At 36.4% G+C, this 26046-nt stretch overlaps 2 protein-coding genes across 2 annotated transcripts; one reads left to right on the top strand and one right to left on the bottom strand.

The window, feature by feature from the left end:
• Nucleotides 1-1182: 1182 nt before the first annotated feature.
• yki (Transcriptional coactivator yki) lies at nucleotides 1183-11033 on the top strand. The gene is made up of 7 exons (XM_067770752.1): nucleotides 1183-2260; nucleotides 5738-5820; nucleotides 5874-6020; nucleotides 8133-8239; nucleotides 8296-8464; nucleotides 10656-10720; nucleotides 10784-11033. Exons 1-7 carry the CDS (start codon nucleotides 1518-1520, stop codon nucleotides 10883-10885), a joined length of 1416 nt encoding a protein of 471 aa, XP_067626853.1. The 5' UTR covers nucleotides 1183-1517; the 3' UTR covers nucleotides 10886-11033.
• A 1412-nt stretch (nucleotides 11034-12445) lies between these two features.
• LOC137243253 (uncharacterized) lies at nucleotides 12446-13620 on the bottom strand. Its single transcript, XM_067770753.1, has one exon. The coding sequence runs from the start codon at nucleotides 13468-13470 to the stop codon at nucleotides 12463-12465; it is 1008 nt and encodes a 335-aa protein (XP_067626854.1). The 5' UTR covers nucleotides 13471-13620; the 3' UTR covers nucleotides 12446-12462.
• Between the last annotated feature and the right edge of the window lie 12426 nt (nucleotides 13621-26046).

Genomic DNA, 26046 nt, shown 5'->3' with positions numbered 1-26046 from the left:
ATCAAATGTGTTTACTTTAGGTTATCAAAAATTTATAATAATTTTTAATTCTTTTTAACTATATTTGTTGACTTAATAATGAATTTTATACTTGTTAAAATTTTACTTTTCATTGAAAATCTTATTTTTTTTTTCACATATACACATTTTTTCAATCATGAAGTTCAGAAAAAAATAAGAATATAAAAATTTTATTATTAAGATATTCTTCAAGACAATATAATGCAAAAGCTGCTTGTGACCGAAGATTTCCCCAACCATTTCTCCACCTTCGGCTTCCCAGAAAATACATAACAGTTGGACAATAGAAAAGTTGTGAGCTATTTGACCAGGTAAGTGAAACTCTCTTGACATATGTATCTGGATATGTCTTCAACATCACGTGCCGTATCGTATTTTAAGATATTCACGATCATAGCTGATGTTGGATGTTGTAGTCGCAGGTGTATATCGGTCAAGTTTGTTTGCGAGTGACCTGTGGTTCCGCATACTTTCTTCCCCTGATGAAATAAGATTATTATGTAGTATCTTATTTTGAATGAGATATGAAGAATAAATGCATTGTAATCGCATTCAAAAATGATTCAAAAATCTCAACCAAAACTATTGAAATATGTTCACGAATATGATCAGAAAATGACTGTGAAAAGCAGTCAAATACTACTCTAAAACAATTAAAGATCAATTTTACAATGATATCAAATATAAATAAAAAGCGTTTCGAAATAGAAATTATAAATGATTATTCAAGAATAATCACATTTAAAGTACATTTTTCCCCCGACGATACATTAATTTTCGAACAGAAAATGCTCTTAAATTTGAACGTTTTTAATCATCTTGGGGTATGATTTTATTTAAATATTTTTGATCAAAATTTTTGAAAAATGCTGGCTGGGTCGTCTGCCATATATAAGGGAATATGTTAAATTTTTTTTTTCAAATATTGATTTTAAATGTTTTTGTTCTTCTTTCTTTTTAGTGACATTTCATTCTATCAAATAAATTTCAAAACAATCGGTCAATGTGATTCAACCTTTTATATAATTTTTAAATCTTGAATGGAAAATTTAATAACGTCAACACCCCTTAATTTCGATGTGATTGAATCTTTATTTAATAAAAACTGTAAACGTGCGATTAGCCATTGTCAACAGGAAGTCATGATCGTACGTAGTTAATTCTACGGTGATGTTGGTAACTCTGCGATATAATATGATGTTCTCTTAGTATTTGTCTAATTATTTGTTAAAAAAATATACGAAATCAAATGAATTTATAAAGGAAAGTGCATTAATTTTATTTTTTAACTTGTAAATAATTGTTGGCTTATCGAAGAAAGTAAATTTTTCGTTGTTGCTGCATCGTAACTTTTTTTTTTTGTTTGCGATGGCAGCAAGCTAAGGTTGGAATAAACCACACAACCGCCATTTTAAGATTCTCTATTGGTATATTCACCATAAAACTGCTAAGCGAATAATTACCATTGGATATAATTTTTGTTGTTTGTTGAAAAAATGTCTTTAAGTAAAACAGTGGGTAGTCTGAATAAAGGCAATGCTAAAGAAAAAGAAAGATCTGCAACAAAAGAATCGAATAACTTAGTTGTTCGCATCGATCAAGATTCAGATAATAATCTACAAGCATTATTTGATAGCGTATTAAATCCAGGAGAATCAAAACGTCCACTTCAAGTGCCTTTTCGAATGCGACAGTTACCTGAGTCCTTTTTTAAACCACCAGCAACTGCGTCTAGGTCGCCTTCTGTAGCACATTCACGAGCTAATAGCGCAGATTCTGCTTACGATGCAGGATCTCAACCGAATGTTAGCCAAGGGAACATACCAACAAATTCTATAGCAGCAGTTCCAGCGACTATAACGCAACCACAAGTTACAGCGAATAGATTAGCAATTTCACATTCACGAGCGCATAGTAGCCCAGCTTCACTTCAACAAACATACAATGTGCATATAAGCAACGTAATGGAGACAGGTGCATGTATACAGGATGGCATGGGACCTGTTTATACGACAGGTGCTGTTTCATTCCCTGCTGGTGTCAATCCCGCATCAGGTGTTCGAATGGAACAAGTAGATCAGTCAGTGGCGAAGGATGGCCCAAATGCCATCCAGACATTTCACATGAAACAACGATCATATGATGTTGTCAGTACTATACAATTACAAAGCGAATTGGGGCCATTGCCCCCAGGATGGGAGCAAGCTAAGACTAATGATGGACAGATTTATTATTTGAAGTAAGTATAGGTATATATTTTATATGTGCGACTTGCATATTTGTCCTTGAATATAGGGAATTGCATTTTTTAATTAAAAGAACTCAGTTTGAAAACGTTCAATGCGTTATACCTTTCATTACTGTAGCCTGGGAAGCCTTCAGTTCGGTGTGAATCAGCTAAAAACTAAGTAAACATCGAATAACTTTTACTTAGTTGAGTTTTTCGAATCGATATTCATTGAGTACTCCAACTTTCATAAACTTATAACGATTTTGAGGGTTTTTAAAAAATTTAAATTTTATTTCTTCATCGAAGTTGTTTTCGCGATTATATCTGTCGTTTTTGTTTGTACCTTGAAATCAACTGTGGTAATAGCTGTTCACGCAAGGTTTCCTGCAGAATGTACAAATAGTTTCTAGCAAATTTTACTTCACCGCAATATGATGTTTTTATCATTTGATACAATCTTCAATAGCCAAATTCGGCCACAATTTTAAAACTATCAAATATATGCAAAAATATTGTTATATAAAAAAGGTTTATAAAGCTCTTATAATTCAAAATGTATATGTATATGTATAAATGTCACCTTTTTAAACCTTTTTTATATTTTTTATAAATATAGGCGCGACTCCCATAATAGCGTGTATTTACTACAAGTAACGCTAAAAGCATCAAACAATTAAAGACGGAACAATTCTAGCAACGCTTACAGAGCATATTGAACGATATTTTCTTCTCAAGCAATGCGTGAAAGTTTAACAGATTAGCTAGACTAACAGAAGCACTTTGTAAATTTTTTGTTTTTGGTTTTCTTGAAATTCATAAATACCATATCCCCCAGCTGGTTAGGGGGCTTAGAATATACCCGCGGTAGGTATGCCTGTCGTAAAAGGCGATTAAAATACCAAATTGATTCAAGGTATTGTGTAGCGCAACCCTTTCAAAGGGTTGCCAGCGCAATATATAGCTTCTCCAACCCAATTGTCAACCTCACCTACCCGTGGCGAATCCTGTTTCTTTAACAGCCGAGGATCTGGCGACTGGATCTAGGGGGTGGGAGAGCGTTATGGCCTAGATATGGTACTTGTTACCGGAACGTACCGCATGCGCATCCGGCAAAGGACTATAAACATCGATAACACTCCCCAAGGCATTCGGGAAGTATCCTTATCGCTACAACAACAACAACAACCATTTAAGAACAAATTGCCAACCTTTGGCGCATAATTTTTTTTGGTATTTATTTTTATTTATTCATTTTTTTATAGCACAACAATTTGGTAAATTATTTTACAGTGCTAGTTAAATACTTAAACATAAAAACACACATTAATTTTTGAAAAAATAAACGTCAAAACTAAAATATGTAAATAATATCCGATTGCCAATAGTAAAATGCTGACATATAAAGGGCTGCTCACAGTGTCGAATTGGTAATGTGGTAAATTTTTAATATTAAAAGTGGACTGTGAGTACCTTATAGTCTTTCAATTTTTTTTTTTTTTGTCTTAGACCTAGTTCAAATTAAAAAAGAAAAAAGATTATTACAAGTTTAATAATTTACCGTATAAAAATAATTTTCCTTGAAACTTATTAATATACACAGCCTTTTAGCTCATTTTGTTGCTTATTATACATTTTGTAACCGCCGTGGTGTGATGGTAGCGTGCTCCACCTACCACACCGTATGCCCTGGGTTCACATCCCGGACAAAGCAACATCAAAATTTTAGAAATAAGGTTTTTCAATTAGAAGATAATTTTTTTTAAGCGGGGTCGCCCTCCGGCAGTGTTTGGAAAGCGCTCCGGGTGTATTTCTGCCATGAAAAGTTCTCAGTGAAAACTCATATGCCTTGCAGATGCCGTTCGGAGTCGGCATAAAACATGTAGGTCCCGTCCGGCCAATTTGTAGAGAAAATCAAGAGGAGCACGACGCAAATTGGAAGAGAAGCTCGGCCTTAGATCTCATCGGAGGTTATCGCGCCTTACATTTATTTTTTATTTAACCTACATACATATTCTAAAGTCTTTTGAGCGAAATGAGTTCTTACCCTAGGTAGACTTATATTTTTGATAATTCTAGTTTCATAGTTGTAAATCTCATGATTACAATGTATTTTGTTGCCCAGATACTTCGGAAGTATTCCTAATTTCACATGATGAATAAATTTCAATGTAAAATAACTTATGGGTATACTAAACCAATTTAGCATATTCAACATTGCAATTATAGGTAGGTGTTCTTTGCGAACATTTTAAGAATAATGGCATTGCCTTGTTTTACCATATTTGAATATTTTTTAGCTGTGTATCATTTGCTTATAGTAGAATTGTGGGACAGTAGATAAAATGTGGTTCAAAAATGGATCTGTATACTAATACTTTGTAACGCTGGTTAATGTTGCAATTTTAGCTTCTAAAGTTCAATTTCATAGATATGTTTTAACAGTCTTACGAAACGGGCAAAGCAGCATGTTGTTGGAAAGTGCATGTTGTTGTTGCTCCCCAAGGATTTGGGGAGTGTTATCGACGTGATGGTCCTTTGCCGGATACATATCCGGTACTCCGGTAACACAGCACCATTAAGGTGCTAGCCCGACCATCTCGGGAACGATTTATGTGGCCACATTAAGGCCATCCCTCCCATCGCCGCGAATAGGTGAGGTTGACAACTGGGTTTGGAGAAGCTATATATTGCGCTGGCAACCTGAAGGGTTGAGCTACACTGGTATTTTAGTCGCCTCTTACGACAGGCATACCTACCGCGGGTATATTCTGACCCCCTAACCCACTGGGGGGATATAAAAGTGTATATCAAGACATCTTGAAATAAACCTTCCGACAGAAGTTTTTCCCGCCATATTTGTTTTTTAATTTCTTATTAATATATATTAGATCATCTCTTAACACATACATACATACACTGTGCCAGTGAATTAAAACCCTTAATTGGATTATTTACGCTTATTTCGGCAGCACAAGGAATTATTTAAATACTTTCATTAATTTGGGCTATGCTTTTGACAAAGAAAATGTTCAGGGCATTGGATATACCATATTCCTTCTGAATGCATTCATCGTTAAGTACTATTTTGGCAATTTTTTTTTTGTTCTATGTCATCTGTGTGAGATGTTCTTTCAAACAGTTCCAAATCCGTTTCATGTCTACATGATTATCGAGCAGCCTATCTTCCATATATTTCTTCTTTTTAAACTTCAGTTTTTTTTTATATGTTGTTGTAGCGATAAGGACACTCGTTCTTTTACGTTAATAATGTTAAAAAAGATTAACACGCTTATATTAGCTTCACTTGTATGTATGCTTGTTTGTAACTCTCTATGATAGGAGAAGAGAGTTAGACCCATCTAGCGTCAATTATTGAATACTCACGGCAGTGGTTAAATAACATTACCACCATTATAAACAGTTTTAATATTAAAAGGGCTGTGAGTACCCTAAACATTTTAAACACAATTTTTATATTATTTTCAGCCACACAACAAAAACAACACAATGGGAAGATCCTAGAATTCAATTAAAACAGCAACTATTTCAAGAAGGTCTCCCTCATAACGGTTAGTTATATATTATTTTATTGTTTTGTACAAATAATAACTGATAGTTTTAGTGAATTTGAAAAACAAAGAAACTGTTAATCTTGCTGATAACTTGGGGCCTCTACCAGAGGGATGGGAACAAGCATTTACAGAATCTGGAGATGTTTATTTCATTAATCATGTAAACCGTACAACGTCGTGGAATGATCCTCGAATACGTGAGTAAAACATGAAATATTTAAAACTTATAACGTTTACAAATTGCCCTTTTAGTTTCTCTATCTTTCACCAAAACTATGCAGGCTTTTATTTTCGATGGTTAATAACTAAGACCGTCTCTTGTCATACTGAATCTTGTTTAAACTGTACGTAAAAGCCAATAGACTCGATAATCCGAAAGCGCCCCTAGCGGGTCAGGATATACCCGCGGTAGGTACGCCTGTAGTAAGAGGCGACTAAAATACCAGATTGTGTAGCGCAACCCTTTTAGGTTTCCAGCGCAATATATTGCTTCTCCAAACCCAATTGTCAACCTCACCTATCCGTGGCGAATCCTGTTTCATTAACAGCCGAGGCTCTGGCGACCCCGAACTCTTCATGGATCTTGGAGGTAGGAGGGCGGGATCGCCAAGAAGGTCACATATGGTCATAACAAATCGTTCCGAAATGGTCGGGCTTGGTAACGGAACGTACGGATTTGCATCTGGCAAAGGACCATCAACATCGATAACACTCCCCAAGAGGCCTTCGGGGAGTGTCCTTATCGCTACAACAACAACATAATCCGAAAGCACCTTTTCAAACGAAATTTGTTGTAGAATTTCCGTATTGACAAACTGGCTGGTTAATGAAGACTACAATCACACAGACTGAATTTGTACATTTATAGTCTGTTGTTGTTGTTGTAGCAATGCTTCGCCCCACCTAACAGCCGCGACCGATCACAATTTGTCATCAATATCCTCTAACGGGAGTCCAAGGAAACTTGTCGTTTCAACAGGGGTGGACCATAAGGAAAGGGGTGTTAGAGGCGTTGGTTCCACGTTACAATTAAAGAGATGGTTGGTGTCATGTGGGGACACATTGCAAGCGGGGCATACATTTTGTAAGTCGGCGTTGATTCTGGATAGGTAAGAGTTTAACCTGTTACAGTATCCAGAACGAAGTTCAGCAAGAGTGACACGCGTTTCCCTGGGGAGTATGCGTTCCTCTTCCGCGAGTTTTGTATACTTTTCTTTAAGTACTGGATTCACCGGGCAATTCCCGGCATATAGGTCCGACGCCTGTTTATGGGGTTCACCAAGGACCTGCTTGTGTTTTTTCGCTTCATACGGCTGGGTTCTCAGGTGCCGTATTTCCTCAAAATGCTTACGGAGATGACTCCTTAAGCCCCTAGGCGGTGGTGATTCATCAATTTATAGTCTGTATCTGCTTTCGCTGGTACTGCAGTAAATATCTCAGTGCATTTAATTTTTTGCGTTCGTAAATTTCAATGATCAAATCCACAATCATTAATTTTTTTTTATTTTTCCTAGCACAACAATTTAACAAAATTATTTTATTGTGCCAGTCAGAAACAGTACGACATAAACAAAAATGTTGCGTTTGTATTTGAAGCTCTGTAGGCGTTGGGATCTGGATGATTTGCAAACAATTATTTTTCCGAAATTTTTATTTAGTTTTTCTTTTAGTTTTATTTATACATTTGTTGCTGCTGCTTTTGATAAAAGTTATAAAAAAGACTTCATAAAAAATAATAAACCGGAAATTTCAGACGAATATCCATCACAATGGAATAAGCATGCCTGCCGTGTTTATTGACGGGCAATCTGAAGGCTCATTTTGCCGGTTGTCAGCCCAAAACCAGTACCAAAAGTCTATACATTTCTGTGTCAATATCCGCATTTTTTTAGGCTATGATCTGTTTACTTTAAACATATTTATCCGGTTCAAGGTTCGATTCGAGCTCAAGGCCAGAATAATAATTTTTTTCTAATGATAATTATTGTTTTTTTTTTATTTTTTTATAATTGAATAATTGTATTTTGTTTTTGGAATAGTAAGTAGAAAATTTTTGTTCTGGCCTTGAGCTCGAATCGAACCGTGAATCATTTATCAATAGGCCGATAAAAAGAAAAACAATTATTTATCCGGGCAAAAATGTGTTTTCGTCTGCCAAAATCGAAATAAAAGCGGGAAATTTTAGTAAAATAAATACAGACGATTCTGAAAAGTCTTGTATTGTTGCATAGTTACCTAAGATGCATTTGATGAAATCTGTTAAGAAATTGGTTTTTATTTTCATTTGTATTTTAATATGTTCATTTCAGCCGATTATTTACAAAAACCTGTAAAATCACAGAAGCCCGGTCCATCTTGGATAAACATACAACAAATTGAAAAGGGTCCGGATTTCTTTAAAACAAGTTCTGAACAGGTTCGGAAATATTTTGATTCAAATAAACATATTTTATTGTTATATTTTTTTCGCAGAGTTCTCTCACAAGACAAAATGGCAATCTTCAAATGGATCCATTTTTATCCGGTGACAATCATGCCCGCCAAGAATCGAGTGATAGTGGTTTGAGCTTGTCCTCAAATACATTTTCAGCAGCAACGGACCTTATGCCTAACATTGACGATAGCATGGATTGCATTAGTGGTAATTTATTTCACAGATATATTCATAGGTTAAAATAGTTTTTCTAGTATATTATAGAAGGAAAAAAAAAAAGGGAATTAAGAAAAAACCAACAAAAATTTTCAAAATCATATATTCACACGGCCTCTTATACAAATCAATCAATTCACTTCAATCCTGTTACGTATTTTGAGTGTCCACACTCAATCCGCTTTGCCCCATCTATTAAGCTCGTGAAATTATTTTGTGTCAAACTATTTCTAACTATTTTTCCCCTTGGGTACTAATTGATTTTTCATACTTTTGCACCAATACAACATGCATACTTTTTTAAACGGTTTTATGTATGAATAAATTAGTTTTCAATTCAACAAATTTGAATCTCATAAATTTTCATGCATTTAGAATCCATACCTCTTGTATGCATTCAATGTATTTCAACTGGGTGTATTGGGAAATTCTTTTATTTGCCGTATGTGCTCTGCTTTAATAAAAAAAAAAAATTCACGAATACGATCATGATTCAATCCCTAGAGGTGTGTTCTCCTATGATGACAGAGCTTTGTCACTCCCAAATTGAAAAGTATGGACGGGTTGCTTTTACGCAGTAAGGAAAATGGGGTCTAATTCACTCCCCTTCAGTGAAAATTGTAGTAGAAAAGTACCTTTAGTAGTACATTAGTAGTGATAATAAATTTGTAAATGCCAACAGGTTTTGGGGAAAATAATTCAGTTTCTACGAAATATTTCGTGAATTGATAAAGAGCTATGTTGGTTTGACATTCTTTCAGAATTTGTTTAAAGAATGCCGTACGTTAGAATTTTATTCAAAAATTCGCTATCTCCAAATTTGTTTCAAAAACCCTATATGAGCATTAGTTCAATGAATTTTGACATAAGAGGGAGTTAATGAAAAGCATTCTAAGATAAGGCGTTCTTCAATCTAATTCCAATATAGGGCGTTTTTGTGACAAATCCCCGGAAGGAAAAATTTTGAAAAATATTTTGAGATAGGACAATTTTGAACAGGCAGCCGACATGGGGTGATACTCTACTCAGCAGCCGCAATGAACTGACCAAAAAAATAAAAGAAAATTGCTTATTGTCTTAGAACTTTATATTTCGGCCTTGACTTTGACAAAAGAGTTACACTTTTTTGCAGTCCTCCTACACAGGGAGTATTCACATTTTTATTCTGAAATTTCGGAAAGCTCTTTTCCGTTAAGTATTCATTGAAGTGTTCCGGATAAACCGTTAATTTAGAATATTCGGAAAACCTTCGCTTGATACTAGCTCACGAGGTCCGAAAATATCAAATAAGTATATATGTACATAATGTTCCAAATATAAACCGATTCCTAAATTTCTTAAATTTTTATTTTTATTTATTTTATTTATTTACAGTCTTGTAGACTTAATTTCTTAAATTTCTAAAATTACATGGAGAGGAATGTTCCGAACATACGGAATGAAAAAGTTAACATGCTCAAGAGTACCTTTCGTTAAGGCATCTCCATTACTTACTAATGACATTTTTACGTGAATCGATTTAATACTCGCTTTTTGACGTTGAACGATGAATTTTGAATTGGTTTAGGTTTCGTATGTTCATAGGTTTACGAAAGTGCACGATTCCTTGGTGTCCGTACTTTTCGTAAAACCTATGTTCAGGCACACTAATAGATCGTGGCATAGTTAATTAATTCATCATAAAATTTAAAAAAATGTTCTAAGGAATTATGCAGTTCAGTACTTATCGGGTATAAGTAAACCGATTGCTTTCTATTCCTACTACTAATATTTTTCGAAAAATCGCAAAAAAACAACACAGTTTTACGGATGTCAGTTCGTGTTGGGAGCAAAATGGCTGCAATTGTCAAAAAATGTGTCAGTCGAGGAAACCTCTTGTGATTGAATCATGAATACGATGAAATACGGAAATTTGCTGAAATACGTCATTGTTAACAAAATTATCAGTTACGACCTTTCTATAGGGATAGGTCGATATGCCTTTTAAACAAATTTTTGGCGCACAATAGTTATGCTTATAGGACAGATAAATTATGATTCATAAAAAATAAAGTGTTCTCGTAAAGCTCTTTTAATTGGAAACTCCTATGAAAATGTCATTTTCAAAAGGCTTATAAACTTTTAGTTTTTTTAAATTAATATGATATATATTTGGATAAATGGATATTATTTGTCTTAATAGAATCAGGCAGCCTTAACGCCTTAAGTGGAATAGATTGCCCGGATAATCTAGTATCTTCACTGCAGGTTTGTCACTATCCACTATTATTAAAATCCAATATGTCTTATTAAAACATTCGTTAATTTCAGCTTGAGGATAACATTTGCAACGAGATGTTCAGTGATGTACATAACATGTTGAATGCATCTGCAACAAAGCCTGATACTTTGGACTGGTATAAGATAAACTAAACTTCACACGAACACAATAGATATATTTACAATGGAGTATCTAACATTTCGTCCTTTTGGTTTAATAAGTTTATCCCATAATTTAACCGGTTATAAACTGATGTTATATTTTAAGAATAGTTTGAAAATAAATATAACTATAACAGAAGTTGTATGGAGTATTTATGTTTTACTCTCAAAAGTGAGATAAAAATGTATAAGCTGATCACCCAAAAGCAATTTTTGATTAACGAAATTGTATAACTTGACTGATAGATAGAGCGTGGTGAAGTATAAGTATTTTATACACCTTGTTTTTTGATTTTCAAATATGCTTTGGATATAATTTCGAGTTAAAGTGGAACTATCCTTTGGTCTATTGGTCATCATTCTTCTATAAAGTCTTAACATAAAGATGTTTTAACCATTTTCGTATTGAATACATGATGTAATATGTGTTATATGTACATCGTATGACTCTATTCTTTAAGGTCCACTTTTTCAATTCGAATTTCACTAGAGTTTAACCTTGCCATTTGTTCGATAAAATACAATTTGGCTGCTTATCTCAGCTTAAGAAGCCGAAGTGGCAGGGTTAAACTCTATTCAACTTTAACTGGAGTTTAAACTCGAACTAAAAAACCGACACCTGCTTTTAAATTTATGGTAAAACTATAATTTTTAGTACTTAGCAGCTTTTTCTGCAATTTTGTCAAAAAATATCCATGCTCTCAATCTTTCCCAAAACTTTAAATATTGCTTATTTTATGCAAACATCTATATAAAGCAGAAAAAATTGGTAATCTCTTATGTTAAAGAATTATATAAAATTAAAAAAAAAATACAAGGCTCGATAACCTCCAAAGAGATTTTTGGTCGAGCTTCTATTCCAATTTGCGTCGTGCCGTGGTGTGGTGGTAGTGTACTCCGAACTACCACATCTGGGTTCAACTCTCGGGCAAAGTAACATCAAAATTTAGAAAAGTTTTTTTTAATTAGAAACGTTTTTCTAGTCGTGGTCGCCCCTCAGCACTGATTTGGCAAACACGGAGTGTATTTCCTCCATGAAGTCTTGCAGATGCCGTTCGGAGTCGGCATAAATCATGTAGCTCCCAAGAAGTTTTTTGTATTTAAATAAAACAATTTGGAAAAATCTATTGTTATTTCTATAACATTTTTTTAAAACGTAAGCATTTTTTTTTTGCTTAAATTGAATATTTTTACGTAAATTTGCAGAAAAAAACAGCTGATAACCGAAACACCAGCTTTACCAAAAATTAAAAAGCTTGTGCTAAAAGTATAGGGCTTTGCGATTTATACAAAACAAAAATGGTTAAAATATCTTTATCCGAAGTTATAACCCATATAGAAATGATGAGTCCACTTTAAATTCGTAATTTTCTACAAAGTATGCATTTTGTTTAAAAAGCAATTAAGGCAAAATACATATTTTCGACCTGTATCAAGCAAGGTTGTTGCTATGTTCATTATCAGCAAATTTTGGTTTTGGGTGGTCCGTTTTTAATTTCTGCCCCAAGTCATAACGATGCGGCAGAAAATTTAAAAATTGGTTTCCGAAAATTTAAGTCCATTCAAATTTATTTGTTACACCGTACTGCTTCACATAAATCAGAGTAATTAACATTTATAAATTGGTTTATACTTGATATAGACAATAATTTCAATTGTCCGTGGAACAATACATCGGTGATAATTTTTTCTGCATAAATAGCTTGTGTGTTGTCCATTGTTCTAAGTTTATGTGCAATAACATTTCCTAAACTTGTATAATGATCTTCCACATTAGTATGGCTTTTGCAAGTTAGTGACAAAAGTCTCTCCAAATCTATCGTGTCAGCTTCCAGTCTAAATGCCTTTTTATTTACGGGTTCAATGTCTTTTGACAATTGCGAAGAAGTAGATGGCGACCGTTTTCGGCCGTTAGCGGTCTGCTGTAGAAAAGATGATTCCTTCTCACATTCGAATAACTTTTGCTGCTTGGAATTTTTCTCTGTGTGGATCAAGCCGTTCATTTTATTGTATACATCATCGCTGTACTCGTTAAAACTTTCCTCGATTGCCTGATCTTCCATTAAATCGTTTTGAGATATTGATTTTGAACCGTGTTCAACTTCTAAATTATGGTCTGATGAATTTATAGTGCTTCTTTTGATTTTAATTAACTGCTCCTCACTGACTCCATCCGCTATAAAATCCTGTTCCAGTATACCTGAATCTATTTCCCCAGTATTAGATGATGAACCTATGGCGTCACAGCGCTTAGGTTTCCTTTCTATGTTTTCCTCGTCTTTTAAAAACATCAGCGACTCAAAGTACCTCCTTTTTGGACAGTACGTTTCATCCTTTTCGCCCTTGTTCTTAGCTTCAATAAATTTCTTCAGCTGTTGTCGAAATGCGCATCTTAAATTGTTAATTTTTTGCTTTGTCCTTTCGATATTATAATGTTCACCATGTTTCGCTGCAACTTCTATTAATTTCAAATATGCCTCCTGTCGTTTACTTCGATTTTTAAAATTTGTGCAGTCTGCTTTCCAAAGGCATGGATTGTTCTTATACTCTTCTATAAAGTCATCTATAAAATCCATTTTATAAAAGAAAACCACCAATGTCAAAAACAATTATGTATACAAAGCAGACGAGATGATGCTTTTTTCGATAAAACTTGAATTGACTTTCAAAGTGTAATGGGGCGAATGTATCAACTATCGCTCGTGACGGCAAAATCCGTGAAGAGTAATAGCTCCATCATAAAAACAGTTTTCCACGTATTTTTATGGCGAACGACAAATCCAGCGACACTAGCGCCATCTGACATGGAAAAGTAGCCAGCTTTGACATTTATTTTGACCAAAGGTGCTTTCACACTTGCAAGTAAAATAATTTTTCACACTCGTTGGTAAAGGGCAAATTAAACTTCCTTCACCCTAACGCCATAGCCGTAACCATATCCATATCCATAACCATCTCCAATGTGATCATGGTGTCTTAACCTAAAAATCGTGAAACTTTCATAGAATAGACGAAACCGCAAAAAATTGCAAACATATTCCACAAAAAATAAGTCCTAGTCATATCGTATCCAAAACAATGAATAAAATCTACAAAAAGTTACTAAATTCACCAACTCAAATATTTTTAGGTTATGGATATGGCGAGAAACCAAAAACCAATTAGTTGGCTATGGTATGGTTATGACGTGAGCGTTATTATATGGCACCATTAATCGATTACATTGATTTCCATAAGGTAGGTTCGATCGGCTGTTTTATCTGGTTATGGTTTTATGGTTATAAGTCACCATTAATTGGCCATTAACTTTTCTAACATTTTTCACAGTTACAATTTAACGAATGAGTAGGAAAAAAATGTGTTAGCAAGTATATTTCTTGTATAGTGAGAATGCTTATAACAGTTATTCGCAAAATTTTATACGTGAATGGGCAAGACGAAATAAACTTCAATTACCAAGTCTGAAGTTCCTTCATATTTACAAACGCAACATCTTGCGTGATTGTGACGATGTTATTGGCATGCATAATAGCTCCGTCACATAAGCAGTTTTTCATATAGATGAGTTTAACACAAGCTTATACATTATGAGTAGATTGCACGCATTTTTATGGAGAACGGTAGAATGAGCGACAATGGCGCCATCTAATATTGAAAAGTAGCCATCTCGCAAATTTTGTTCCAAACAAATCATAAGAAGAATTTGACATTTGCTTTGGCTAAGGGTGTTGGCACATTTTGCAAGTGAAATTATTTTTCCCACTGCCCTCCAAAAATTGTTGGATCATATGGTCCACTTGTGTCATACTGGAGTACATAGTATGTACTCCACTGTAATGCAGCAATGGACCAACTCATGTTTCTACACGAACATATTGTAAGCCGATCATTGCTCGTTTTTACCGATTGTAATCACTGCACGATGTTTATTGGACTGTGGGTAGTCCATGGATTACTCTGATGTAATGCTGAGCTGGAGTATATGGTCCAGTCCTAGGCCATCGCAATGTTAATTGGACCATATTTTTTATATGAATTCTGTTTAATTTTGGAGCACACGCTTGGTCCATAGCGAGTACTCCATACATGCATGCATACTCCATGCCATTTTTGCAGGGTGGTTGGTAAATTTTTCCCAAATAAAAACTGCAATAACAATCGATTACGACACAAAATGTGTTAGCAAGTATTTTTGTTGTATAGGGAGAATATTTATAACAGTGCTTCGCAAAATTTTGTATGTGAATGGGCAAGGCGTAATAAACTTCAATTGCCAAGTCTGAAGCAAGGCGAATTCATTACAGGTGGTGTTATCCCATCAGCTGATTGCTTCTTCTTGATAATTTTCCATACAAAGTCTTGCACAGCAAAATGTCAGTTAATCACACCACCTGGTATAGATTCGCCTTGGTTTGAAGTGCCTTTATATTTACAAACGCAACATCTTGTTTGATTGTGGCGATGTAATTGGAATGCATAGGCTTGTGTTAAACGCATCTATATCAAAAATGTCATTGTACCGCGGCCTTAACATTGCATGGACGCATATACATATATGAAGGGCTTTCGTTGGGCACAAGTACAGCTTTTTTATTTTATTTATGACATATGAATTGTCCCAGGCAGAATTTTTTGAAAATTTTGATCAAAAAATATTTAAATATCATACCCGAAGATGATTAAAAACGTTCAAATTTAAAAGCATTTTCTGTTCGAAAATTAACGTATCGTCGGGAGAAAAATGTACCATAAATGTGATTATTCTTGAATAATCATTTATGATTCCTATTTCGAAACGCTTTTTATTCATATCTGATATCATTGTAAAATTGAGCTTTAATAGATTTAGAGTAATATTTGACTGCTTTTCACAGTCATTTTCTGATCATATTAGTGAATATATTTCAATCGTTTTGGTTGAGATTTTTGAATCATTTGTGAATGCCATTATAATGCATTTATTCTTCATATCTCATTCAAAATAGGATACTACATAATAATCTTATTTCATCAGGGGAAGAAAGCATGCGAAAGTGAGCTATTCGAACCACAGCTAACTCGCAAACAAACTTGACAGATATACACCAGCGACTACAACATCCAACATCAGCATTATCGTCTGCATCTAAAAATACGGATACGATACGGGATGTTGAAGCCGTATCCAGGTATGGCAAGATAGTTTCACTTACCTGGGGTTCAAATAGCTCTCAACCTATGTATTGTCCAATCATTATGTATTTCCTGGGAAGCTGAAGGGGAGAAACGGTTGGGATAATCTTCGTTCACGAGCAGCATTACATTATTTTTGTCTTGAAGAATATCTTTTGCATAAATAATACAATTTTTATATATTTTTTCTTAGCTTCATGATTGAAAAAATATGTGCATGTGAAAAAAAATAAAATTTTTAATGAAAAGTAAAATTTCAACAAGTATAAAATGCATTATTCAGTCAACAAATATATTCATAAAAGATCCAGAAAGCTGAATGAAAAATGATTATAAATTTTTGATCACCTAAAGTAAACACATTTGATCACCTATGTATATGATTCCAAAATGTGATTGAAAAACTATGTTCAGTTTTTGATCATCAAAGGTAAACATATTTGATTATTCTTTTTGTTGGTTTTTATGAAATGTTAAAATTTAGTCATTAAAGGACTTCAAAAATGATAGAAAAATGCTTTTTAGTTTTTCATCATCAAAAGTATTCATATTGGATTATTTCTTTTGTTCAATTGTATGATAACTCATTATTTAGTCAGAAAAAGTAATCAAATTGTATTGATATGTAGGGAAATTCAAAATTGAATCACCTAAATGCTGAGTGGGGTAGGTTCCCATATCAGAAATATTAATGATTGACCAAATGATTGAAGATTTAACTTAAATCTTCTTCGTATGAATTAAGCGGGGGTTGCCCTTATTGCTTTAAATGTATGAAAACATTTATTGAAGCAATTTTTAATTTATAATTTAATTTAATAATTTGGGAAAAATTTACACAACGTGAAATCAGGACGGACAAGCCGACAGCTGTTTCGATTATACCTTGAAAATCTCTTCAAAGCCTTTTCTCTGGGGAGTGGGATTTGAACCCGCACTTCTCCATTTCGATATTTTATTTTGTATGATAAAACTTGCATGATTAATCGTTAAATCCTTTCAGATGCCTAACTCTCGAATGTATGAAAAACTGTTTATGGGACGGGCCTTTAACTCACACATAGAAAAAGAAGACATACGTGAATATGAGTACAGAAATGAGAAAGCAACTGTTCGAGAAGGCTGTTCGTGAAAAGTGTAGACCCGAAGAGAAATAGGCTAACGAGGCAACAGAGGCTATAAAATCAGCGCAAGTTGAGGAATACTCAATCCGTTTGATTTTAATACGCCAAAAGTGGGGAAACATGGTTAATCGCAAGACGTGCCGTTTTAACATCATATGGGAAACGTGGTGAATCGCAAGACGTACCGAATTAACATCATTTGGGATTTGGGGAAACATGGTGAATCCCAAGACGTACCGAATTAACACCATTTGGGGGAACATGGTGAATCGCAAGACGTAGCGAATTAATTTTGCGCGCGGCTTCAATATGCTATGTATTTTGTCGTCACTGGCTGCTATAAAAAGTTTCGGAGAAAATCAGACAAATATAGCAAACTTATGTAATTTTTTCAGAAAACCGTCTTGCGATTCACCGATTCACCATATTTCCCCAAATACCGCCCATAGCATATACACGAAACAAAACAAAACTCACGTAAGACACATTCACCACTCACCACAGAAAAATGTGTTAGCTACCACTGTCTATATTTATTATTAAACGATTATTTTTAGCATTTTTTGCAGCTAATCTATTCAGATCTTTCCAATGAGTCTATTTTCTATGCTTAAATTATGTTAAAAATTGCGTTAAAGTCTGTGGTGCGGTGAAAGGGTCCTACTAGACATTTGTTACGATGCGCTGGTTTACGCGCATCTTCACGCATGCAATATCTTTGTTATAAATCATATTTGCCTAATTGCACTTCCATCCAGGATACAAAAAAGAATGTAGTTCCACTCAAAATTTTTTGACGTATTTGGGGATTTTTGAAGTTTCATAATGTTTGTTGTTTTGCCAGAAGCGTTGCCATACCGTTACTGTTTAAGGCGAAATTGTGGTTTTCCGGGATTGAAATTTCCTTTAGGATGAAAACGCAATGGTCATCTGAGACAATAATAATATGCTTTAGCCCGATTTATGTGCTATATATCGATTGAGAATACAGTAAAACATGCAATTTTATTGAAAAATAGTGGATAATGACTCATACATTGGTTAATGACTCATATCTTTATGGCAGCTTGACTCCTAGACAGAAAAAAAAATACACGAAAAATCCTGTTGTTCTAGCATGGCCCTATTATAATGCCGCTACAGTGGATATTTCTCAAGGCATGTTGAGAAAAAGTGTACCTCCAAAGTCTGACATCTATGTCAATGCTAAAGGGGCACAAAATGCGTATAGGCGGGACTGCCCCAAGGTGACCCCTGGTACAACGGGTAAAAACACTCTCATAACTAGTGGCTAACCTGCAGAGCTACAGGGTACAGTTCTCCCTCAAAAGTGGTTTGACAATTGCCTCCTAAAGCGCAACGCTTGAATTACATATACAATAAATAAAAAATGTGGACTTTTAGCCAATTTATCAAGAACTTGCGGGGCCGGTTTATAAGGACCTCCTTTGAGCAAGCAATTGACAAACGTGTATGTTTTGTCAAAATGTTCCGAGCAAACGTACGGACACTTAAGAAGGCTATATTCCCTTGCTTTGCATACTTCGATCCATGTTTTTCCCACCAAAAATAATTTTCGGGAGCTCGAAGAACTTATTAAAAACCTTCTTTCGTATTCAAATATTTCCAAGACATGGGGCTAATTTTTTTCTTTTTTATTTAAAATATCTATGAAAGTAATTTAGTCGTATTCGTTAATATGAAATCCATCAAAATTAGAAAAATTCGTAACATTTTTCAATCTGGTAGCTTGTTTTTGGTGAAATTGTCATTGTCTCCGCAAAAGTCAAGTGGGTAATGTCACACTAAATGGAACTACCTCCATTTTTCGTATCATGCTTCCATCTATATGGCGCTACCTTGTCTTGTCCATATTGTTTTCTGAGTAGCAGTGATTTCGGCCCTTGCTCTCATGAGGCTATCAACTAGCCGAAAAAGCCGGGCATCGGTTCTTGCTGCTGAAGAGGTCTGGACATTTTAGCTAGATGTCCTTAAATTGTTGCTCGTTGAGAGTTCGCTGTGGTTATCATCAGAAAAAAGCAATCTCAACCGAGGCTGCCTATATATAAACTCCCACTACCTCATACTGCATATTCCCACTTCTACTCACGCATACTCTCTCACTCCGACTCACATATTTATTGTAAAACCAGTCGGCCGAAGATCGCCGACTCAGGTAACGGCACAACTATATTCCAAAAATACTTTAAAAAGCTTATTTATGTATCTTGACATATGACTTTGTAGAATAAACGACAAAGCAGCATACCAAAAATTGAAAGACAAGCTTGCCTTGCCGAATGATAATCATAAGGCCGATTGGAAAAGCCTGTTAGTATTTGATATAATATAAATATATTCTAAAAAAGTTCCTAGTTTGTGATAGTAATTCATTTATGAAACTAATTACATTACTTTATTATGTGTGTATTGTTTTAACACTTAAACTAGATCCATATGTATATATATGAACGTCTATTGACCGATTTCCGACTTCACCTTTCGGTTGTTGTTGTTGTTACGAATATTAGCAAAACTAAGGAGTGCTGCCAGCTCTAAGCCGATCTAAGCAGTGACGTGAATGCACATCAATAATTCAATCATTATGTATCTACATAAACGAATCAATAATTGCGTCTACACATATGTACACATTCCGACGAGCAACATTTACATACAAGGCAGCGAGAGATGAGATGTCACACACCGATGAATTTACTTATACGCTTATGTGTGTGCGGGAGACTGTAAACTACAAACACATGCATATACCTTATCTGAGTTGTCACAAGAGAGAGCAATAATTTGTGCACGTAGTTGTGGCTGGCGATTTTGTAGCCGAAACAACTAGTAACTTCTGGAAATCGAAGAGCCTAGAAGTATGCAGCGTAAACTATAAAAGCGGCGCCAGCGAGTAAGAAGTAATTCAGTTTGATTTGAGTTGTCAAGCAGTTGCGATTCAGACGATATCTAGCGAGCAATAGCAGTATTATTTTGAATAGTAGAGTTTCATTGAGCCATCAATCAGTGTGGTTATTAAGCAAGCTATTCGTTGCACAGTTTGAGTGTATTGTGAAGTACTGTAATAAAGGCCATTTTGCATTATTACAAATTGGAGTTATTTATTCAACAGTTTAGTGATTCGAACTTAGCAAAAGGGGCAAATAAGAGGATTTGCAAGTAAATTCGTTACAATTGGTGTCAGAAGAGGAATTGTTGAATAAATTCTAGAGGACAACAAGGACATGGCAAAGTTAAGTGAATTGAAGATCCCGCAACTGAAGAAGGAGTTGGAGAGCCGTGGATTGAATACAAGCGGCGTTAAACTCGAACTTCAGGCACGGCTACGAGAAGCAATGGAAGCAGAAGGAATTGATGTGGAAGAGCATGTCTTTCATCTTGATGGCGAGGAGACAACAAAAATTGAAGAGAAGAACGAAACATCGCAGAAACGGTGTCACAAGCTCTGATTCAAGAAACAGCGTCGCTTCTGTGTAAGCCAGTTTTCAAAGCACGCCGTGTGGAAGTAGAAAGGCCAGAGTGGGTAGACGCAATATTGGAGGCACTGAAAGGATCGCAAAAGCGAAGTGAAAAAGTTATCAAATGCTTCAAATGCGGGAAGTCCGGTCACATAGCATGTCATTGCGATCTTGGTCTTAATAGTTCCAACAATGTGGGTGGCCGTAAACGCAAAGCTGGAGGAGATGAGCAAGAGCGAGTAAGAGGTAGAGAGCTAGATCCAGCTATTGAATGCCCTGTGATATCTGTGTCGCAAATTGGAAGGAAATCAAGCAGTCTTACCGTCAGAGGGAATGTGGATGGCAAAGAACGAATACTGACTGTAGATACGGGCGCATCTCATTCCTTGATCCGATCTGACTTGGTCAACAGGAGAGTAAAACCGTTACCTGGAGCAAAGTTGCGTACGGTCACTGGCGAGTATAACCAAGTTCAGGGAGAAGTGATATGTGAAGTATTGATTGGGAAGGTCATGGTCCTACACAAATTTGTTGTGGCGGAGATTGTTGATGAAGTTATATTGGGAGTAGATTTCTTGGTTGACCATGACATCAAGATCGATATGCAGAGAAGGGTGATGCGTTATGAGAACCAAGATGTGCCACTTAACTTTAGTTTGGAAAAAGGGTTCAGCAGTAATCGGGTACTGGTGGAGAAGACTCGACGAAGGCCACGGAAGTCGAAGGCAAAGGTTGATAGATCGAATGGGCCAAATAAATCAAAATCAAAAGTACCTGCGAGAGAAACACTGGCATTGACAAAACCTAAAAGACGCAGGAAAATGAAGCAACGAATTTTCGAGAAGGAATGCGAGGGTAGTTTCAATCCAGAGCGCACTACTGTGGGGAAACGTGGGAACGATACTGATTATGCAAAGCAAATCCGTCCAGCGCAAGCTACGAAGTAGTTCATCGGCCAAACAACAGAGTGTAAAGGAACGAACCAGGGTATTGAGTGGTACGATGAAACACAGGTACCATGAGAACAATAATTCGAAAAGTTTCTTGGCGGGAGATTTGGTACTGTTATACAACCCTCACCGGCGGAAAGTTGTTCCATCCAAATTTCGGTGCAGTTGGGAAGGCCCGTACAAGATTGTGAAGAAGCTCAGTGATACCATCTACCGCATACAAAGCATTGAGAAACCACGGAGTAGAAGAGTGGTACATTTGGCGATGCTAGCAGCGTTTAGATCAAGAGATTTGTCTGATCGGGACGATCAGACTTAGGTGGAGGGCAGTGTTACGAATATTAGCAAAACTAAGGAGTGCTGCCAGCTCTAAGCCGATCTAAGCAGTGACGTGAATGCACATCAATAATTCAATCATTATGTATCTACATAAACGAATCAATAATTGCGTCTACACATATGTACACATTCCGACGAGCAACATTTACATACAAGGCAGCGAGAGATGAGATGTCACACACCGATGAATTTACTTATACGCTTATGTGTGTGCGGGAGACTGTAAACTACAAACACATGCATATACCTTATCTGAGTTGTCACAAGAGAGAGCAATAATTTGTGCACGTAGTTGTGGCTGGCGATTTTGTAGCCGAAACAACTAGTAACTTCTGGAAATCGAAGAGCCTAGAAGTATGCAGCGTAAACTATAAAAGCGGCGCCAGCGAGTAAGAAGTAATTCAGTTTGATTTGAGTTGTCAAGCAGTTGCGATTCAGACGATATCTAGCGAGCAATAGCAGTATTATTTTGAATAGTAGAGTTTCATTGAGCCATCAATCAGTGTGGTTATTAAGCAAGCTATTCGTTGCACAGTTTGAGTGTATTGTGAAGTACTGTAATAAAGGCCATTTTGCATTATTACAAATTGGAGTTATTTATTCAACAGTTTAGTGATTCGAACTTAGCAAAAGGGGCAAATAAGAGGATTTGCAAGTAAATTCGTTACAATATTAATAATCCGATTTTGGTTTTGGTAAACTCATTTCCAATATGTATGTATGTATATATGCATATGTACATATACATATTGTCAGCATCACTAAGCTATACCATCACTAAGGCGATGCTAAGGCCATGATAAGCGATATTTACGTCAATAATAAAATCATGTATACACATATATAAGGCAGCCGAGAGATATCACACACAGATGCATTTACTTATACGCCTATGTGTGCGCGAGAGACTGTAAACTACAAACATTCACATCAATAATTCAATCATTATGTCCACACATATGTAGGTGCACGCAGCTGAGAAGCAAGGCACAACCATATGCAGACATCTTATTTGAGATGCTCCTAAATGTAGGCAATTATAATTGTGGAAGTGTCGCTCACACATACAAGCATGGGGTATGAGAGAAGCTATACAATAGTGCAATTTTAGTTATAGCTGAGAAGTTTGAGAGCTCATGGATAAAGCTAGTAGATTCTAGAAGATGCGAACGAGGAAACCAGAGAGTATAAAAGGCCGCAGATGTAGAGGCGCTGGAATTCAGTTTGATTTGAGTTGTCAAGCAGTTACGACTAAGACGATATCTAGCGAGCAGCAGCAGTATTATTTTGAAAGTCAGTTTCCTTTAAGCTATCAGTTTGGTTGCACAGTTTGAGTGTTATTGTGAAGTATTTTAATAAAGGCCATTTTTCCATTATTCAATATTGGAGGTTTTTATTCAACAGTTTAGCGATACGAACCTAGCAAAACGGCAAATAAGAGGATTTGCAGAAAATTCGTTACAATTGGTGTCAGAAGAGGAATTGTTGAATAAATTCCAGAGGACCTGTTATATGGCAAAGTTCAGTGAATTGAAGATCCAGCAACTAAAAAAGGAGTTGGAGAGCCGTGGATTGAATACAAGCGGCGTTAAACTCGAACTTCAGGCACGGCTACGAGAGGCAATGGAAGCAGAAGGAATTGATGTGGACGAGTATGTCTTTTATCCTGATGGGGACGAGACAACAACAAAAATTGAAGAGAAAAATGAAACACCGCAGACAATGGCGAACACAGACCTGAACATGATATTGGCTGCAATATCGGCACAAATGTTCGAAATGTCATCACAAATATCTACCAATATGTCATCACAATTGGAAGCACAGGAGACACGTATATCAGAAATGTCGTCGCAAATATCATCTCAGCTGGAATCGCAGGAGACACGCATAACATCGAAGATTGAAGCACAGGAAACACAAATTTCTTCACAACTGGAAGAACAGAAGACGTATATGGTATCCCAACTGGAATCGCAGGAAACCCGTATAACATCACAATTGGAAGAACAGAAGACATATTTGGTATCTCAACTGGAAGTGCAAGAGGCACGTACGTATATCTGAAATGTCGGCACAAATTTCGGAACAGGTATCATCGCAGCTCTTTGTGAAACTGGAAGAGCAGGATGCAAAAATTTTACAACTCGAGGACAAAATTGATGCCGAAATAGAAGCGTTAAAAGGTCGTATGGAGCAGTTACAACTAAACCGCCCAGCTGTTTCAGCAAGCAATCCAAAAGTAAAAACACCATCATTTGACGGTTCTGTTCCTTTCCAGGTCTTCAAGCTACAGTTTGAGAAGACCGCAGCAGTGAACAACTGGAATGCGGAAGATAAAGTTGCTGCACTGTTCGTGGCATTGAAAGGGCCTGCAGCGGAAATCTTAGACGATTCCAGAGTACGAACGGAACAGTTATGAAGCATTGATGGCTGCTGTAGAACGACGTTATGGAAGCGAGCATAGGAAACAGATATTCCAAATTGAGTTGCAAAACCGTCACCAAAGAGCGAATGAGACTTTGCAGGAGTTTGCCTCGGATGTTGAAAGGTTGGCTCATCTCGCAAATGCGGACGCACCCGTGGAATACACCGAGAGGGTAAAAATCCAGAGTTTTTAAGTGGCATACGGGACGTGGAAACGAAGCGAGCTACATACGCAAACCCAAAGCTGTCATTTGCTGAAACGGTATCACATGCATTGACTCAGGAAACGGCCTCACTATTGAGTAAACCAGCATACAAAGCTCATCGTGTGGAAGTGGAAAGACCAGATTGGGTAGACACAATTTTGGAAGCACTGAAGGGATCACAACAGAAAAATGCCGGAGTTATTAAATGTTTCAAGTGCGGCAACCCAGGTCATATTGCACGACATTGCAGCACCGGGGTCAATAGCTCCAACAATGTGGGTGGCCGTAAACGCAGAGCTGAAGGAGATGAGCAAATCTCCAAGTCCACTCAATCGTTAAACTAAAGCGAGTCAGCCGCAAGGGGCGACAGCTGGCTCCCTCAATTGAATGCCCCATAATCTCTATCTCACAAATTGGAAGAAGGTCAAACAATCTTACTATCGGAGGACATGTGGATGGAAAGGAACGTTTACTGACTGTAGATACGGGTGCATCCCATTCCATTATTCTAACGGATTTAGTCAACAAGAAGATAAGACCATTGCATGGAGCAAGATTGCGTACAGCCACTGGAGAAGACAGCACGGTTCTAGGAGAAGTATCATGTGAAGTCGCAATCGGGAACGTCACGGTAGTACACAATTTTATAGTGGCAGAGATTGTTGATGAAATCATAATCGGAGTGGACTTCTTAATCGACCAGGGCATCAAGATCGACATGCAAAGCAAGACGATGCGATATAAAAACATGAATTTCGGCTACGAGAGAGGCTACAGAAGTAAACGAGTGCTGGTGGAAGAGAGTCAGCAAATACCACCAAAATCCGAAGCAGTCATCTGGGCAAAGGTTGATGGAGATTGTGGGACAAACAAATTGTGGGTTGTCGAAGCAGCAAACAAATCAGCACTAAACATACTTGTAAGAAAAACCCTGGCTATGACAAAACGAGATGGACGTATTCCGGTAAGAGTACTCAATGAGTTCAAGTCACCACTCAAACTGACTAAAGGAGCTATTTTGGGAAGATGCCAAGAGGCTGAAGTAGTTATTAACTGTGAATAGCTCCAGGAACACGTTTCAGCTAGTAATACTGATCTTTCAAATTACATCACGGCATGGACGCAGGGGCTAGAGGAAGCATATCAGAGTAAGGCAAAACAACTGCTCCTAAAGTACGCGAACATATTTGACCAGGATGATTCTAAACCAGGCCGCACCAACGTTGTGAAACATCAAATTGACACTGGAGATGCGAGGCCGATCCGTCAAGCTCCACGTAGTGTTCCACTGGCGAAGCGGGAAGTAGTGAGTCAAATCATTCAAGAAATGAGCGACAGCGGCGTCATCGAACCATCAGCTAGTCCATGGAGCTCACCGGTAGTACTTGTAAAAAAGAAGGATGGAAAAATGAGGTTTTGCGTGGACTACCGGAAGTTGAATGACGTAACGAAAAA

The sequence above is a fragment of the Eurosta solidaginis genome, chromosome 3, assembly GCF_040869045.1.
Source record: "Eurosta solidaginis isolate ZX-2024a chromosome 3, ASM4086904v1, whole genome shotgun sequence".
Taxonomy (NCBI): domain Eukaryota; kingdom Metazoa; phylum Arthropoda; class Insecta; order Diptera; family Tephritidae; genus Eurosta; species Eurosta solidaginis.
This window is presented reverse-complemented; position numbering and strand designations above follow the sequence as displayed.